This window comes from Acipenser ruthenus, chromosome 7 (genome assembly GCF_902713425.1).
Source record: "Acipenser ruthenus chromosome 7, fAciRut3.2 maternal haplotype, whole genome shotgun sequence".
Taxonomy (NCBI): Eukaryota; Metazoa; Chordata; class Actinopteri; order Acipenseriformes; family Acipenseridae; genus Acipenser; species Acipenser ruthenus.
This window is the reverse complement of record NC_081195.1, coordinates 3,078,570-3,096,034: the sequence shown is the minus strand read 5'-3', so window position 1 is coordinate 3,096,034 and position 17,465 is coordinate 3,078,570. Positions and strand designations below refer to the sequence as shown.

Here is a 17,465-nt window from a genome sequence, read left to right as displayed (position 1 = left end):
CTGTCTGCTCCTGTTTTTACCAAGCTAGACAGTCATATACAAGGGAGTTCAAGAAGCTAAATGTTAGCAATCTTTAGAACCCATCCCACAGATGACTGGATGGACTGTATAAAAAGCATACGATGATAAAGACAGTGCCGTCTCTGTTTTTGAATCTGTTCACTTCATCAAATACAGGGTGAGGAGGAGGAGAGTCTGCAGACAAAGGCAGCCTTTCAGACCTAAAAAACAGTAGGATTTTTCCAGATGCAGCCTTCGGCATTCAAAAGCAGATATTAAAATGCAAGAGTCTGGAGATTTCCGGTCAGAACGCTTCACTGCCAGTGAAGGCCTGCTTTCCCCGCTGAGGGTCCCACTTTAACCTGGGGTGGAGGTTCTTCATATATCCTGCAGTGTTGTGAGCTTCTTGGACAGGGGAAACCCAAGTAGTCAAGGCAGTTCAATCTGGGACTATGGTTGAAGATCTAAAATAGTTCCTCACAGTGACAGTACAACATTGTAGTAATTCTCAATGGTGGGATATTTAGTTGACAATGGAACAAAGTGATGTCACGGCTGTTTCGTTTTTGTGTGGAAAAGTGCAGTAAAAATGTATCAAACTGACATCAGCACTGTATTGCAACAGGCACGCTACACTCACCCCCCCCCCCCCCAATCCACATTAAAACTGAAAAAGAAAACCACAAGGAGACAGGAAAATAGTGTAATAAAATTGCATGACATCAACAAGAAGCATTGCCAACCAACTACAGATGTCAAGAGAGTTAGATGAAAAAATTGCCTGTCAGCATATTAACCCAGTAATTCGTTCCTAGCACCCGATACCATTTCTTTCAAGCCATGAAAAAAACTGCGTTCAACAGTGTCTCACTAGAGAGCAGCTGCAGTATCAGTATATACAAAAAGCACGAGCAATGAAACGATAACATATGATACAGTATTGTACACAACATTGAAATACGTTCAGAAATCCAATAACTGATACTAATTAGGAGATCATCATGGTTGCTCCCTATTTATAATTTAACAGCAGAAGCTTAACAAATGAAAACCTTGAATTTGGTTAGCTATTGACTATTTGTGTTAACTAAAGGTATTGTCGATGGCACTTTTGTCACCTATTGCCATCTGAGCAGCTGGATGTTCTGTACAGATCTTATCCAGACTAGTAAGCACATTTTAATGGAATGCATTCATTTGCATGCCTCAGAATTCTTTTCTCAAAGCTTCTTAAAGTTGTGAATTCAGTTACAGGGTGTGAAACAGCACTCTATGGCTCTTTAAAAAAAGTAAAAGGTGGTATTGTCAGATAAGCAGCTTCTGTAATGTATTCCGCTCCACTTGAAGCTCTTTGAAAAATGCCTGCTGTGATCTGAGTAATGGAAGGATTGGAGCAGGTTGAGGTGTCATGAATGGTGAATATGGTGTGACATGTAAGTACAGTAATAAAGTATTCTTAAAGGGGCATGCTTTGGAATGAGGTGAGTCAGGATGCAGGTCATACAGAACCAGACCTCTAATAGTACCTGTAAACTACTTTAAGAACAGATTTCGTCGATGCCAAAAGCATACCCAAAGTACAGTCACAGTAATACAATTATGGGAAGATATTGCATGGCTTGGTACCTACACTAATGATTTTAACCTTAGTACTTCAGAGTAGAGGTCTTCACGGGTCCAAATTAATCAACCCGACTATGAACCGACAATTATTTACCCGACCCGACCCGACCCAATGTAAAATTCTTGTTATTAGACCCGGATCTGACCCGGCCTGAAAAAACAGTGGAATACTTTTCCTTTCCCCAGCTTAGTATATGCACTGACTAGATACAGTATTAAACAGTGTTTTTTCCCAGTCAACCTGGAAATCTGGCCGAACTACAGACAGTGTTTATTCCATCATGAACCTACACAGATGGACTGTAAAATGAAATATATAATATGTTTCTGTAAACCAATCCATTACTCCGACTTTTAAGAATGATCTAAAAGAAACACCTTCGATATGGGTCAGGTGTCTGCTGCTGCGCACTGCAAGCCAAGTCATGTGCTACTGGGGGAAGCCAATCCATGCACCAGGAAATATAAACAATGATTTTTACTACCAGATAGTCTCTTTAATAGTAATCGACAGTTTGTGTATTACTGAGTAAACAAAGTCGGACCTGGGTCGGGTCTCAGGTCCTCGGGTCCTGGTCGACCCTTGAAGACCTCTACTTCAGAGCACACAAGTGGTACTGCAGTCTGGGTCGTTTTTGTTGTTTTACTGTGCATTGCTGTTGTTCTGCATTCCTATGCATTGTCTCTGCTTCATACTGCTTTATTATAGTAGAATATACATCAGTATTTAATAGGGACTGTCTGCAACAATTTGGTCATTTGTAATGATTCTAAACCAAGACCCACGTGGCTTCAGTCACCCTACAGTATTGCCAAACTGATTGTAAAAAGTACAGTTGGAGATTTTTAGAGAAATGTTGTTTTAGCTGAAAAAACACAATCCCCTCAGAGCTTTCCTCAAACTGCAATACCGGGGCCAGAACTACTCAAGAAAACAAACACGTCATCATTTTTTAATGACGCTAGCAGCAAGCTTGTTTAATAACAGGTTTTACAAAGTGCCCACATGTTCATGGCCTACGTCCAGCTGGAGCATCGTTTTTGAAGTCCTCTCTTTCTCAGCTCAACTTGACTGCGACCTCGCATTTGTTCTTGTATTCTCTTCTTTTAGATTTAAATCAGGCTTGACACAGCTGTGGCCTGAAGCCAGTAGCTTAGCTTTTTTTCTGCACAGAGATGTTTAAAGTTGAACCCGTTTAAAAAAAGATGACGATGGATGCCCTGGCTGCAGCTCATTGTTCCATCAATTAAAAAGGCGGGACCTTTCTTGGGAAAACGCTGAAGTCTTTGGAGCCCCAGGGATTTTAGAATTGAGATGCTGGTAAAGAGTTTAAGGTTAGGTCAGTGACTTTCTCGTTTAAGGTTAGTGAGAGTGGAGGCTAATGTTGTATAGATGCATTTTTATAGTGGGCTCAGTTCTAAATATCACTTTTAAGAGTATCTCCCTCATCTAAAGGTTCCCGAAACACTGCTGACAAATAACTAGTGACACCCACTGAAAGACAGGACTTATCAAAGCATTCCCACTTTGCTGCTTGTTTTGGCAGTATTCAACACATGAAAGGCATTAATGTCGTCAGCTTAGTAATGCCATCAGCTTAGTAAAGTGACAACATAATTACATCGATATAAATTTACATATTGTAGCACGAAACTCACAGCAGCCTTGGCTGGTTACCTTGGGATGAGGAATGGACAACATATGATGTAAAAGCGTACATCTGGACACAGAATTAGCATGAGGCTGGGGTATAACTCTGTTGAAGGTTTTTCTTACTTGTTCCTCAGAGCCACCACAAGATTCCAGTGGTGTTCTGCTTCTATTTTTGTTTTAGTAACTTTACACAGACTAGACCAAACAACTACATAACAAGGTCTACAGAAAGTCAAAATGGGAGACAATTTTTTTTTTTTTTTTGGTACTAAGTTATCATAAATTGTCCGGGTTTTCTTTTTTTTTTAATAAATACTTTTTAAATACAGAGGTCTAAAATCTATCTATCTATCTATCTATCTATCTATCTATCTATCTATCTATCTATCTATATAGCAGCCATGGGGCAAAATAAGGCACGTGTGTTGGTTTTATAGACATCTTGGAACACAGCTGAGTGACATGTGGGGCTCTAAATGGACCCTAGTCCCAGGACGATAGCTACAAGGTCAAGTAGATAAAAGGCAGGTTTATATACTCTGTGCACTTGTGCATGTGTGTACGGGTGGGTCGTGCCCTTCAGTTCAGTCCTCCTGCATATTTAACAACCTGGAGGGTGTGCATGCTGAAGCCAGCTGGTGACCTCCCTACAGGTCTCTCTGTAGACAGCCTGCTCAGCCCACAATCTCCTCTCGCACAAGTGCCCAACAGGTGGGCTTCAATGCAAGCTGTAAGCTCCGTCACACATAGTTTTAATACATCCTGTTTTCACCTTGGTGAAAACATTCATTCCCGCCTGCTCAGCACCATCTGAAGCCAAACAGAAACCAATAAAACCGTAAATGCCACATACACAGGCACACAAGCAACAGGACTTTGAGCTGTGAATTGCCAAACAAAGCAACCCATTGTGAAAATAAACCCGACTCTCGTCTGTAACACAGCACTGAGACATGCAACCGTGTTTATATTAGAAGCCAAACCCAAGAAACTTCTTTAACAACAACCAATACTGAAACAAAAGAGTTGTCAAGGGAATAAATATAATACTGTACTCTGATAGGTTATTTTCTTCTGTATTTAGTACCTTTCTAATTTTAACATATTGGAACAACTACTAGTGTTTTAATGGAAACAAATGAAAGGTTATAGTGACCTCATGCAGAACGATAGCTTAAGTAAATTACAGTGGGTTGTTTTATTTGGATGCCCCTTCTGTACACATGAATTGTATTTTGATTTTCTTCTGTTCTCCTGTACAGTGCTTTGATATACTTTTTGTATGAAAGATGCTATATAAATAAAGTATTGATTGATTGATTGATTGATTGATTGATTGATTGATTGTAGTGATAAACTCCAGCTGGGTTGCAGTCACAGTGTTGTTTTTCCTTAATTAAAAGTTGGAACAAAATCCTCCCAACTCAAGCAATGCAAGTAACCCAACTATGCAAGCTGACATGGAGTGACTGCTCCACTCACAGGCAATCATTGTGAGAAAACGGAGGAGATACAAACCAGGAGGCTCTGTAAGAGAACATAAGAAGAACATAAGAAAGTTTACAAACGAGAAGAGGCCATTTGGCCCATCTTGCTTGTTTGGTTGTTAGTAGCTTATTGATCCCAGAATCTCATCAAGCAGCTTCTTGAAGGATCCCAGGGTGTCAGCTTCAACAACATTATTTGGTTGGTTCCAGACTCCCACAATTTTGTGTAAAAAAGTGCCTCCTATTTTCTGTTCTGAATGCCCCTTTATCTAATCTCCATTTGTGACCCCTGGTCCTTGTTTCTTTTTTCAGGTCAAAAAATTCCCTTGGGTCGACATTGTCAATACCTTTTAGAAATCTTGAATGCTTGAATCAGATCGTCACGTAGTCTTCTTTCTTCAAGGCTGAATAGATTCAATTATTTTAGCCTGTCTGCATATGACATGCCTTTTAAACCCAGGATTATTCTGGTCGCTCTTCTTTGCACTCTTTCTAGAGAAGTAATATCCTTTTTGTAGCTAGGTGACCAGAACTGAACACAGTATTCTAGATGAGGTCTTACTAATGCATTGTAAAGTTATAACATTACTTCCCTTGATTTAAATTCAACACTTTTCACTATATATCCGAGCATTTTGTTGGCCTTTTTTTATAGCTTCCCCACATTGTCTAGATGAAGACATTTCTGAGTCAACATAAACTCCTAGGTCTTTTTCATAGATTCCTTCTTCAATTTCAGTATCTCCCATATGGTATTTATAATGCACATTTTTATTGCCTGCATATGCCTGACCTCATCTGGAGACTTCCTTTAAGTCTCTCTGCACCCCCACCCCCTACACACTCACTGGGGATGGGGTTAAGACATTGTCTATTTGATAAGATTTAACAAGATTACAGGAGTGTGCATGATGTCCTCCCAGCTGGTAGGGGCCTCACAAGTTGTCAACACATTATTAAATCTGGACTTCAGCAGGATCTCAATCCAGTCATGGGTTCAGTCCTACAGGAAGCGCTTTCCACTCATGGTTTCCAAGCATTTAGACTTACTGTACATTGCACTTTGCTGTTGTGAATTTACAGTATGTCGCGCGCTGCAGCACTGGTACTGGTGCATGCACAGTGTACAGTGTATGGTGTTGTTAGCTGAGCTGACTACACAGGTGGATGTTCTGTTTAGCGAAACCTGCATTTACTCTTCCTGCCATCAGCTTAGTAAAGTGTGGAATAAGAGGACACTGGCCTTGTTCATCTAGTGTACCCGTGGGGGTGCAGTGACAAAAAAACACTACGTCAGCTTCATAACACACAGCACCAACAGGCCTGCTTCTTCATTATTAAAGATACAATGAGGCATGTTCCGGGGATAGCGGATATGTGGCTTGTGCATGTGCTGTTCATTTTTAATTTTGCTTGTTTTAAATGCCACAAGAACTTTTAAAACACCTCCGAGTTTCAGTGACTTTACATCCCACTCCCCACGCCTATGGGAAATGAGCAATGAAACCAAAATAAAACAAATAAACCCATTTCCCTCCAGCTTTTGTGGCTTAAAAGGACTGATTTGATCAAAAACAAACATGCAGCTTGAAGGCCTAGCAGGAGAGGAAGCAATCAGAGCGGGTTCCAGCTGACTCTCCCTGCAAAGGAGCGGGACAGCAGAAAGAACTGCAGTGGCCTTAAGAGTCTGTTTGGTACCAGTGTTTAAACAGACACTGCCACCGCGTTGTTCTTCGACATCAGTGTTATATTTATTTGCTCTTTTACAATACTGTTTGTCAAAGTTTAATTAGTATCAGGTTATGTTGAAGTACAGGTGAAGTACAGTAAGCAACAGATGGAAAGTGTATACAGTACTACCTTTCCCAAGAGCCAGTAATTGGTCCTGCAGTTGATTGATACTCATCCAGTTATAGTTCACACAAGCCATTCAGTCTGGGATGCTTCAGCTCCCACAACATAAGCTAATGCTGTCTAACGTCTCCAGTCTGATGGTTTTTGTTAGGCGAATGAAATACCCACCTTGTGGGAGGAGACCACCAGTATGCAGAAATGAGATGTGCCAGCCCCAGGTCCTATTGCTTATCGTGATACAGATACTGTACCTCAGAATGGGATTAAAGAGCCATCTTCTCTCTGCTGTCTGAAGGCTGGATCTGTCAGAACAATGCTGAGATACATGTGTGGTTCAGCTGTGAGAATTCCTGTCTGATAAAGGAAGACAGGAGATACAAAGCAGTAAGCTACTGGTCACCAAAAAAAAAAAGGTAAACTAAACTAATACGCATTTCCACTGCCAGCAGCAATGCATCGCACAGAGAATGTGTCGTATCTGCTCAGTGAACGGAGAGATCCTGTCACCATGACTGTCAAAGCAGCACATGTTTTATTACAACAAATAATGTATACTAAAACAAAACAGAAAACACAGCACCCCCTTGTGTGCCGAGTTAACTATAAACCATACTGTTCTAGCTGGCAAGGTCTGTATGTTGAATTCGATCCAGGCCTGTATAGAAATAAGCTCCCAGGAATTGATGCTGCTGCTGCTTTCAGAAATGAACCACAACAAGCCTCCAAACAACATTCCATTTCCCAGCTGGCTGCAGCGGAATCACTTTAGTGTGGTGGCCAGACATTCTATTGAACCCTTCCTGTCTTGGAGCTGCAGAACACGACTGTCTTGTTTAAACACTGAGTGCATGCGATACATAAAATGCTAGTTGGGCCCTTTTTTTCCAGAGCCCTGCTCCGTCTCAAAGCTTTATATTACAGGAAGGGGCTGCTCTCTGCTGTTGTTAAGTGCTTGTGAGTGTAAAAGGTGAAATAGACAAACTCATGCTGATATTTACACCTTCTTTATTATTGCTTGATTTGATTGCTCCAGAGACCCTTATTCCCATGCTGGGCTATTTTCCTCAATAGGTGCCTTGGGATCATGTTCAGAGGGAGTCTCTGACACACACATGCTGTGTGACCCAGGCTCTCTAGGTGTCTCCACAGGGCCCCTACACACTGCACTGCACTGACTGGGGTGTGGTGGTTTTCAGGAACACCTTGTGACCCAGAAGTGAGAATAGGTACCAACATGTTTAAACCTGTACAGTCAAACACTGCTGAATCGTTATATTAATATGCAGTATTATGCTAAAATTGCTACAGGTACCTGTGCTACAAGAAAAAAAAAATTAAAAGATACAGGTTCTGTGGAAGGATTAAAAATTCTATAAACTCTTGATTGCATTACAGAATGGAATTAATTGTTTAACTTAAAATAAACCTTTTGTTTTGATAAGGTGCTAGTTTTATTTAGTCTTATTATAAAGTGTTTTTTTATTGCCATATGATGGTGTGTTTGTGTACTGCAATACTATTGAAAAAAATGTCTGTATTATCCAGTCCTACCTAGAAAGTATCATTTCCTACCTCTATTTTTTTTAAGGAGGAGGAAACAAACTCAAAAAAGTCAATTATATATATATATATATATATATATATATATATATATATATATATATATATATATATATATATATATATACAAGACAGTTGTGTTCTGCTGCTGTTATATAAGCCATATATATATAAAAAAAATAAATAACTGAAAGTTCCCACCAGAGGGAGCTAAAGCTACTGGCTCAGTTTAGTTATTTGCATTGAATTTTGTTCTGGGGGCAGATCTGCCCCGCAGGCAGAATAACACATCTCCAATCTGATTGGTTTGCTATGGAAAGGAGGCAGGGTTTTGTTCAATGACATTTCTCCAATTGATTGGTTTACATTTGGAGGTGGGGTTATTTTTGACTTTAGACTGTTGAAAGAAGCCACTGATTTGGAGGGAGTTCATTTATATTTAAAAAAATCAAGAGGAAATGAGGGGTATTCTGTGCTCATTTACTTAAACTTGCAAAGTTTTACTTGCTATTTTAACAAAACATGCATGCATACTTTTACAGTATTTATTAAGTCATCTTATTTTTAAGCTTATTTTTTAACATCTCTGTTTTCTGTTTACAGATTTGTAATTGTCCTCTGCCTTGGGAGAATATGTGTTATTGTCAGTGTGAGAATCTGCTTTAGGGGAAGACGTGTGTGTCTGTGTGTCAGTGTGAGAATCTGCCTGGCTAGAAGATGCTTCAATGTCAGTGTGAGAGTCTGCCTTGGGGGAAGATGCTTCATTGTCAGTGTGAGAATCTGCCTGGCTAGAAGATGCTTCAATGTCAGTGTGAGAGTCTGCCTTGGGGGAAGATGCTTCATTGTCAGTGTGAGAGTCTGCCTTGGGGGAAGATGCTTCATTGTCAGTGTGAGAATCTGCCTTGGGGGAAGATGCTTCATTGTCAATGTGAGAATCTGCCTTGCGATAAGATGCTTCATTGTCAGTGTGAGAGTCTGCCTTGCAATAAGATGCTTCATTGTCAGTGTGAGAGTCTGCCTTGCAATAAGATGCTTCATTGTCAGTGTGAGAGTCTGCCTTGCGATAAGATGCTTCATTGTCAGTGTGAGAGTCTGCCTTGCAATAAGATGCTTCATTGTCAGTGTGAGAATCTGCCTTGGGGGAAGATGCTTCATTGTCAGTGTGAGAATCTGCCTTGCAATAAGATGCTTCAATGTCAGTGTGAGAGTCTGCCTTGGGGGAAGATGCTTCATTGTCAGTGTGAGAATCTGCCTTGGGGGAAGATGCTTCATTGTCAGTGTGAGAATCTGCCTTGGGGGAAGATGCTTCATTGTCAGTGTGAGAGTCTGCCTTGCAATAAGATGCTTCATTGTCAGTGTGAGAGTCTGCCTTGGTGGAAGATGCTTCATTGTCAGTGTGAGAATCTGCCTTGGTGGAAGATGCTTCATTGTCAGTGTGAGAGTCTGCCTTGCAATAAGATGCTTCATTGTCAGTGTGAGAGTCTGACTTGCAATAAGATGCTTCATTGTCAGTGTGAGAGTCTGCCTTGGGGGAAGATGCTTCATTGTCAGTGTGAAAATCTGCCTTGGGGGAAGATGAGAATGAAATACATTTTCTATCTATTATATTTTACTATTGGTAGATATTGTTAAGTATTTGTGCAATATTTTTCACTTATAGGTGTGTTCACAAGAAGTTCAGAGGTAGAGTCATTTAAAATGTCATTAAAACATTAAAATGATACCTTCCCTATTAATACAATTGGCACTGCATGTTGGAAAATGTTGCTTAATTAATATGAGAGAGGCTTAAATAAATGCTTTATTAAATAAAAAAAAACTCTGAAAACTGAGATGTTAAAAAATAAAGCTTAAAAATAAGATTACAAAATAAATACAGTAAAAGTATGCATGCACATTTTGTTAAAATAGCAAGTGAAACTTTGCAAGTTTAAGTAAATCAACACAGAATACCCCAAAGTCAATTTCTCTGTAGTTTTTTTTTTTTTTTATGGAACACCTCTTACAAAGCTTTCTAAATCGAAAAGTTTGCAAGTTAATATAATATAAATGAACAACTCCCTCCAATTCAGTGGCTTCTTTCAACGGTCAAAAGTCAAAAATAACCCCACCTCCAAATGTAAACCAATCAATTGGAAAAATGTCATTGAAATAAAAGCCTGCCTCCTTTCCATAGTAAACCAATCAGATTGGAGATGTGTTATTCTGCCTGTGGAGCAGATCTGCCCCCAGAACAAAATTCATCGCAAAATCACTGAACTGAGCCTCCCTGCTGACTGGAGCCCAGTAGACATGGTACACAATGGTCCTGTGTTATTAACTGGACGAAGGGACAGCTTTCATGTGGAGATTAGGGGGAAGATAAATACGTCCAGTGTCTGGATATATTTTTTATGAATTCTGGCCCAGCGCTTTTCCTGTGAATCCCAGATTTCCAGTGGAATGAATTCCTTGAATTCCTGATGAATTCGGGACAGCATCTGCTTGTGTCAGCAATAGCAAAAATATCCAGTACATCTATCCACGGGGTTAGTGTTGTATATTTTAACATTCAAATTCACGGAGAAAGACTGTGTGAAAGCATTTGTCCTAATGTGTTCCTGTTTTTTATACCAGACAACAGTAAAAGAGAAAGATGCGCATGTTTTGGTATTCAAGAAATAAAAAACATTGAATCTCATTTATGAATTTCTCACAATTTAAGACCAACACCTCTTCTCGTGATTTCTACTGGAGCTGGACTGGAGAGGATCTGGTCAGACTGCCATGGTCTTCAACACTGTGTACTTAGGGATTTGTATGTCTGCAAAGCAGATTGAAACGCTTTGTCTCTTCTTAAGTACAGAGGCTTGTGTGCTTTGCACCCCCATGCAGTGTTCAGTGCTGGCTGCTACTCATCCACTCTATAAGAGAATAATGACAAGAGAGAGATTCCTTCAGTGATGACTTCCTGTGCTGTACCTGCAAATCATCTTGCCTCCAAGGGAAACTCCCTCCCTGCACAAGCTACCTGCTACAGGGAACCAGTGTGCGGATTCGTTTTTATAATGGTTGTTCTTCATAAATAACCTTATCAAGTCAATAGCTTCCAATTCTCTGACTTACTGGAGCAGGAATCACAACCGGTCAGGGGTGCAAATTGTTTTGATAATTGGTGTTATTTTGACAGTTTAGCACCAGAGAGCCTACTGGTGCTAAATTATCAAACAACTTCCCACACCACACAAGCCTTCTCTCCTGTGTCTGTGGATGAGTGTGGGTGGGTCATGTGACTAGTCCAGACCCAATGAGAAACTATCATAATCTATGGTTGCATGGCACCAGAATGTAATGTTGCTGGCGCTATATGAGGTATCCTGGCGTGAGAATCCAGCGCCATAGAACCAAATTTGCACGCCTGACAGTACAGTGGTGTCTGCACTGAGGCACAAAGCATTGCATCTCTCCATTCAGGCATTTTTACTGTGTGTTCTAATGAAGCTAATGTGTGTCCTGCCAGCTTCCCCTTCACACTCATTAGTGATATGAGGTCCAAATGCTATTATCTAATTGAGTGCATTGACCTCTTGAGACCCCTGGCTAACAGATGAGGTCTGCTTCAGGCACTGGAATTAGTGTGAGGCATTCATTAACCAGAGTGCTGTGCCTGTCCAGGACTCGGGCAGACAGCCACAAGGCTGTTCCTGTATTGGAAATGGTCACCATGCCCTTTGACACTGCTCGGAAGCTCCACACCATGGTATGCCGCTGAACTTTGCTGTCATTTGCATCCCTTACTTAGAGAATGCCTGCTAACTTGGACCAGCTCAGATTTTTGATTGTGTAATACTTTTGATAGCTTTTTTTTGCCTGGTTTATTTATTATGTATTTAAATATTTATCCTTGTTTAAAACTCCTATACAACTTTGACCTTAGAAATCAACCTGAGCAAAGACATTTAATAAAGCTTACAGATGCGTGCCGTGTCAAAGGGGAGCAGATCGTTCTGCAGCCCTGTCCCTTTATATGTATATATATTATTTTGTTATGATATATTTCCGTTTCGTTTTTGTGTATATATATCTATATATATCTATATATATATCTATATATATATATATATATATATATATATATATATATATATATATATATATATATAATTTGTGTTATTATTATGATTTTGACTGTTTTCATTGTTATTTTCATTATAATTATGGCTGTTTTGTTTTGATAATATAACTATCTGTATCGGCTTTATTATTGTGATTTGTTTGGTTTGTAATCGCGTATTATTTAAATCTGTATTATTGTTTCTAATGATTTGCATTTTGTGTGTGCAGATGGGTGAAAGCCGTTTGTTTCGGCAGGGAGAGGGTTAACTTCCTCTCCCTGTCTACATGTGTGGAATGTAGGTGGTCAGGAGATAAATGATCACCAATTGTCTCATTAGCTCCTGACCACCTGCTATATAAGGTCTCGCTATAAGGAAGAGTTTGGAAGAGCTCTGGAGATAAAGTAAGAGAAGGAGATAATCTAAATAATTGATTGCTACCAACTTGTAGGTACTCGTTTGCGTGCCCATTTGTTTATAGTTTGAAGTCTTTGATTAATAAATATGAGCGCAGCAGCACCATTTTACCCTGCATTCCTGCCTTTTGTGTACTGCTTTCCTGTAATCTGACATCACCACCCACACCACACCCCTCACTTCCTGACAAGCCCACATGCATCTCGCTTAGTTTATTTTCCTCTGTGCAACCCCTGGGGTGGATGTTGGTCTAGAAAAGGGAGAGAATGCATGGATTGAGAATCCCTGCTGGCTCTTTTGGCTCCTCTTACAGAGTAGGACTGCTGGTAACCTTGTTTTACATTATCGTAAACGTGACGTCCTGCTGCCCACTCCACTTCCGCAGTGATTGATCCATCAGTTGGAATCATGAGACTGCAGTGTTTGACTACTGTAGAGATGTATTACAGACACGCCCATGGAAATGACTTGCAAACCACAGTGAAGCTTTTCTGGTTCTACATTATTACATAAATGAAACGAATGTTAGACGCTGCAAACACTGGTGTGTATTTAAGTAATTGTAGCTAACAAAATATCTCAGTGAATGTTCTCTGCCATGCACATTCATTCATTATATAGGCCTCAAATGTGCAGTTTGAAAGAAACACATGTCTTGGCAAACATGTATTTTCAATTTAAAGCATTAACTACACTACATTAAATAGCTCTGTTTGCAAGCCGAGCTTTTAGACTGTCTTTCACTTCCTGAGCCATGTCACCTAGATGGTGAAATTGTCCCCACCCATTCACTGGCTTCTTTCCTGTCAATGACCAATCAGCTGGTTCCCCTAAAGATGATTTTCAGCCAGTGACATGCTTTCACCCAGAAGCCACTGCGGAGGACCCAGGGAGTGCAAGTGCAAATAACCTGAGATGAAGGCATTGAAATGAAGAGCCTCCAGATCTCATGTTTTGAAATGAAAATGCATGTGTTCTATAACATATTTCTGCCCAAACTGCACATTTGAGTCCTGTGTAGCAAATAGAAGCATAAAATGGCTAGGATTTATGGCATTCTTTTGTAAGCTACAATTACTTTAAGGTGTGGGCAGGGAGGGGCCAGCAAAGGGTCAACATACAAACCCTGACCCCAAATGTACATCTTCTTCAATATTTTACAGTTTTTTTTAGTTGTACTCCACTTCACTACATTTCTTTCTTTACGACCCATAGGAAAAGCATTGACTGCCAAATCTGGGCACATTAAACTCCAGGGAACAGTCTGATTTCAACTCTGCGATATGGGTCAGTCCAAAGAAGGGCAGGACTGGTCATGTGATGCCGGAATGCATTTCAGATGTTTTACAACTAAAGTCAATAAATTGCCAAAGATAACAAAACATAGTCTCACTAAGTATTGGGTAGGCAAGAAGGGAGACAGTGGTAGACATTGGAAGAGGACATCTTGAAGATTTACCCTGATAACATACTTTTGCCCAAATGGTAATATATGTTTAACATATTTAAAATATCATTCAATATATTTGTTGCAACACCAATTACTTCAATCGCATGATGTATTGTATGAGTTGAGAAGAGTTGAGTTTTGCAGGTGTCTGAAGAGGTGTGTCTTGAGGAGGCGCCAGAAGGTGGTCAGGGACTGGGCAGTCCTGACATCCGTAGGAAGGTTGTTCCATCACTGCGGGGCGAGGGTGGAGAAGGAGCGGGCTCTGGAGGCAGGGGAGCGTAGAGGAGGTACAGCCAGTCTTCTACTGCAGGTGGAATGGAGAGGTCGGGTGGGGGTGTCAGGAGAGATGAGGGTCTGGAGGTAGCTGGGTGCAGTCTGGTCAAGGCATCGGTAGGGGAGTACAAGAGTCTTGAACTGGGTTCGAGCAGTGATCGGGAGCCAGTGGAGTGAGTGGCGCATTGGAGTAGCGTGGGAGACGCGAGGCAGAGAGAACACCAGGTGAGCAGCAGAATTCTGGATGAGCTGGAGCGGACAGGTGGCAGATGCAGGGAGGGAGTTGCAGCAGTCTAGGCGGGAGAGTACCAGGGCCTGGCGAGGAGTTGCGTGGAGTAGTTGGTGAACTGTGTTAGTATGTATTTCTTCTTCGTGAATTGGATATGGATGTGCGGGCAGTCATTTTGTTTTCAGCTTTTATAGCGTGTAGCTAAGAAAATGCAGGTCTTTGTGTGCTTTGCCTATAGCACGGTGTTCTGTTGCTAACATGCGTAAGGTTGAGCACAACAGTACAAGCTAAATATGATTTCATTACTTGGAATGAAGGAGAAAAATCTATGGCTTAAATACATTTCAGATTGATCTATGTGCATTTTGTGTAATGGTAGACAGCTATGAAAGTTCCTTCACTGTAACTCCTGGTCTGTACAGCTTGATCACTGCACATTTGCTATTCCTTACACGTGTGTGACACCATGTCCTTGTTACAATTGCCAAAAGAAACTCATCCCTCTTGTTTAACTCCATAAAATCCCTTTGCTACTACTTATTTTACAGCTAAACTTACAGATACCTGCTGTCGGCCTAATATATGCGCAGTAGTCACACGGTTCAGGCCCTTTGCATAATTGCCTCATGATAGGCATACTTTGTGGTGCTACTATAGCGACCACACCTTGTATAAAGGTAACTCACATGTTTACTGCTTCACTTCACAATGTCAACATACGAGCCCCAGAGAAAAGGGGCTGACATTACTTTATCTACATGTACTGTATGGCACTTTCACCAGTGATGTCACTCTGCTAGCACTATCAACCCGTTATGCATATTGTAATGAAAAAACCTTCATTCGAAGGAGCAGGAGACAAGAAGGATACCAGCCAAAGACTTAACTTTCCTCGTTGTCAGAGCTGCAATTCAAGACGCCCTTTACCAGCCCCTCTGTGACAGTCTAGCTCTGTTCAGAAGCAGGCGTTGGCGTGCTGTATCTCACTGTGACCTGTGCTGCGCTCCCAAAAAAGGAATCTGTGTTTGAAAGAACGCTCAATCAGAGTTTTTGACAGAGAGCCTTTGAAGGCGGGGGGGGGGGGGGGAATCCAGTCTAGGGCCCTTCTGCGCTCGGGGCGATGGGCACTGGAGACAACCTCTCAGTATCTCCCCGTCACAATAAGGTTCATTCTCACATGTTGAGAATGAGCTCACAGACACACACAGAAAGAGCATATTCATCTTAAAGGGCTCCACGATAACAGGGATTGAGGGCGGGGGAGGAGGGGGGAGCGTGTACTGAAAAGGGTGTCTGTGCTATTATCTGGGAAGGGGGCAAAGACATGCCTGTGGTTGTTGCATTGGAGGCCTTGGTATCTGATGCTATAAGGACTGTGCTTCAGCTGTGCACAACAACAGTGACTGACATGGGCAAATGATTAGGAGAGCTGTTTGTTGTTGAAGTGTCGGATTATGACAGTGCTTATTGTCTTGTGCAGTAAAACAACAGTTTAGCTCCAGTTTAGCTCCTTTACATTGAACTACTGCAGTATACAGAGATTTATTTGAAAGAATTGTCACTTTTTGACTAAAAATAAAATAGCATATGTGAAAAGTTTACTGCAGTGTACCATAGCCTGGTAAGAGTTATAATGTTGTTGTGCACATATACAGAATACTATAACCTATTTAAATGATATGTAATGTCTTCTGTATTATTGAGGTCCTGTACTGTGTTATGCAATATTCTGGTATTGAGACTTCTTTTTTAATTCTTTGTTCATAGGGGAAGTACAGTGTGTTGATTTCAATACCTGGACATATTTGGAGGACTGTTGCTCTGCATGCATTATTGGGGTTTGCCTTTGCAGCTTGCAGTGTGCTCTTTAAATAGAGTCTGCAGAAAGCCTCTCTCTCTCTCTCTCTCTCGCTCTCTCTCTCTCTCTCTCTCTCTCTCTCTCTCTCTCTCTCTCTCTCTCTCTCTCTCTCTCTCGCTCTCTTCTCCCTCCCTGTCTTACTCATGGCTGCAGGCAGGCCAGCAAGCAGCTCCCTGTCTACCTAACAAGCCACCTCGTTTTCAAAGTGGCTAATCCAATATTAATCCAATATGGAGAGTTTAACAGAGCCCCTCATATAGCTGGGCGGTTCATTCTTTTAAGTGCAGGGAGGGGGCGTGTGGTGGTGCTGTTTTGTCACATGATTTGATGGTGTCTGGTGCTGCATTAGCAGCTGGCTTCCCCGTCTCTCTCTCTGTATCTTTCAGCACAGTGCTGGCTGCATCACTTGCTGCCTGGGTGTGTGCTTTAATGAGGGATAGCAGAGATAGGAGCCTAGAGTGGGACCCCCCTCTTTACTCTTCCCTCCTCCGCCTCGTGCTAACCATGTCTTTCTGTTGTTGCTTCTTTTTCAGGGACTATGGCACCTCCAAACGGAAGTCAGGTAAGAAAGCTGGATTTCTTAACGTATTCGTTTGATTGATTTTTTTCTCCTATTCACCCCCTACTAGCCAGCTTTGCAATCCTGTTGCATGCATTTTGAAGAGGGTTCTGTTTTCTGTTTTTATCAGGGTTCCTTAGCTTTAGATACTGTCTTTGCTTTTAAAGTGCAGTGATTTTTTTCTTATTATGCTCGCCCTAAGGATTTCAAGAAGCATTAATTATTAGTTTGCTAAATAAAAGCGCAGTGGCTCAGATCTCTTTAGCGTCACTGTGTCTCTGTGTGTTGGCCTCTGGACTCAAGAGTCTGTTAAGATACTTAGAGGAAGGAATTTTGGGGTTGCCTAGTGTTTGCTGCTCTGGTTTGAAGATGCTCTTTCGTGGTGAATTGGTGAAGAATACATAAGA

The 17,465-nt window shown here is 41.2% G+C and overlaps 1 protein-coding gene across 4 annotated transcripts in view; it reads left to right on the top strand.

The window, feature by feature from the left end:
• The window catches only part of LOC117415171 (SH3 and PX domain-containing protein 2A-like), a 104,912-nt gene that overhangs the window by 35,530 nt on the left and 51,917 nt on the right, over positions 1-17,465 (top strand). For 3 of the 4 annotated variants that reach the window (XM_034025174.3, XM_059026121.1, XM_034025173.3), the window contains exon 6: positions 17,033-17,061. In XM_034025174.3, coding sequence (XP_033881065.3) covers positions 17,033-17,061 — 29 coding nt within the window. Of the gene's footprint in view, positions 1-16,784; positions 17,062-17,465 lie in introns of those variants that run through there. The other variant, XM_059026122.1, reaches the window with a different exon arrangement.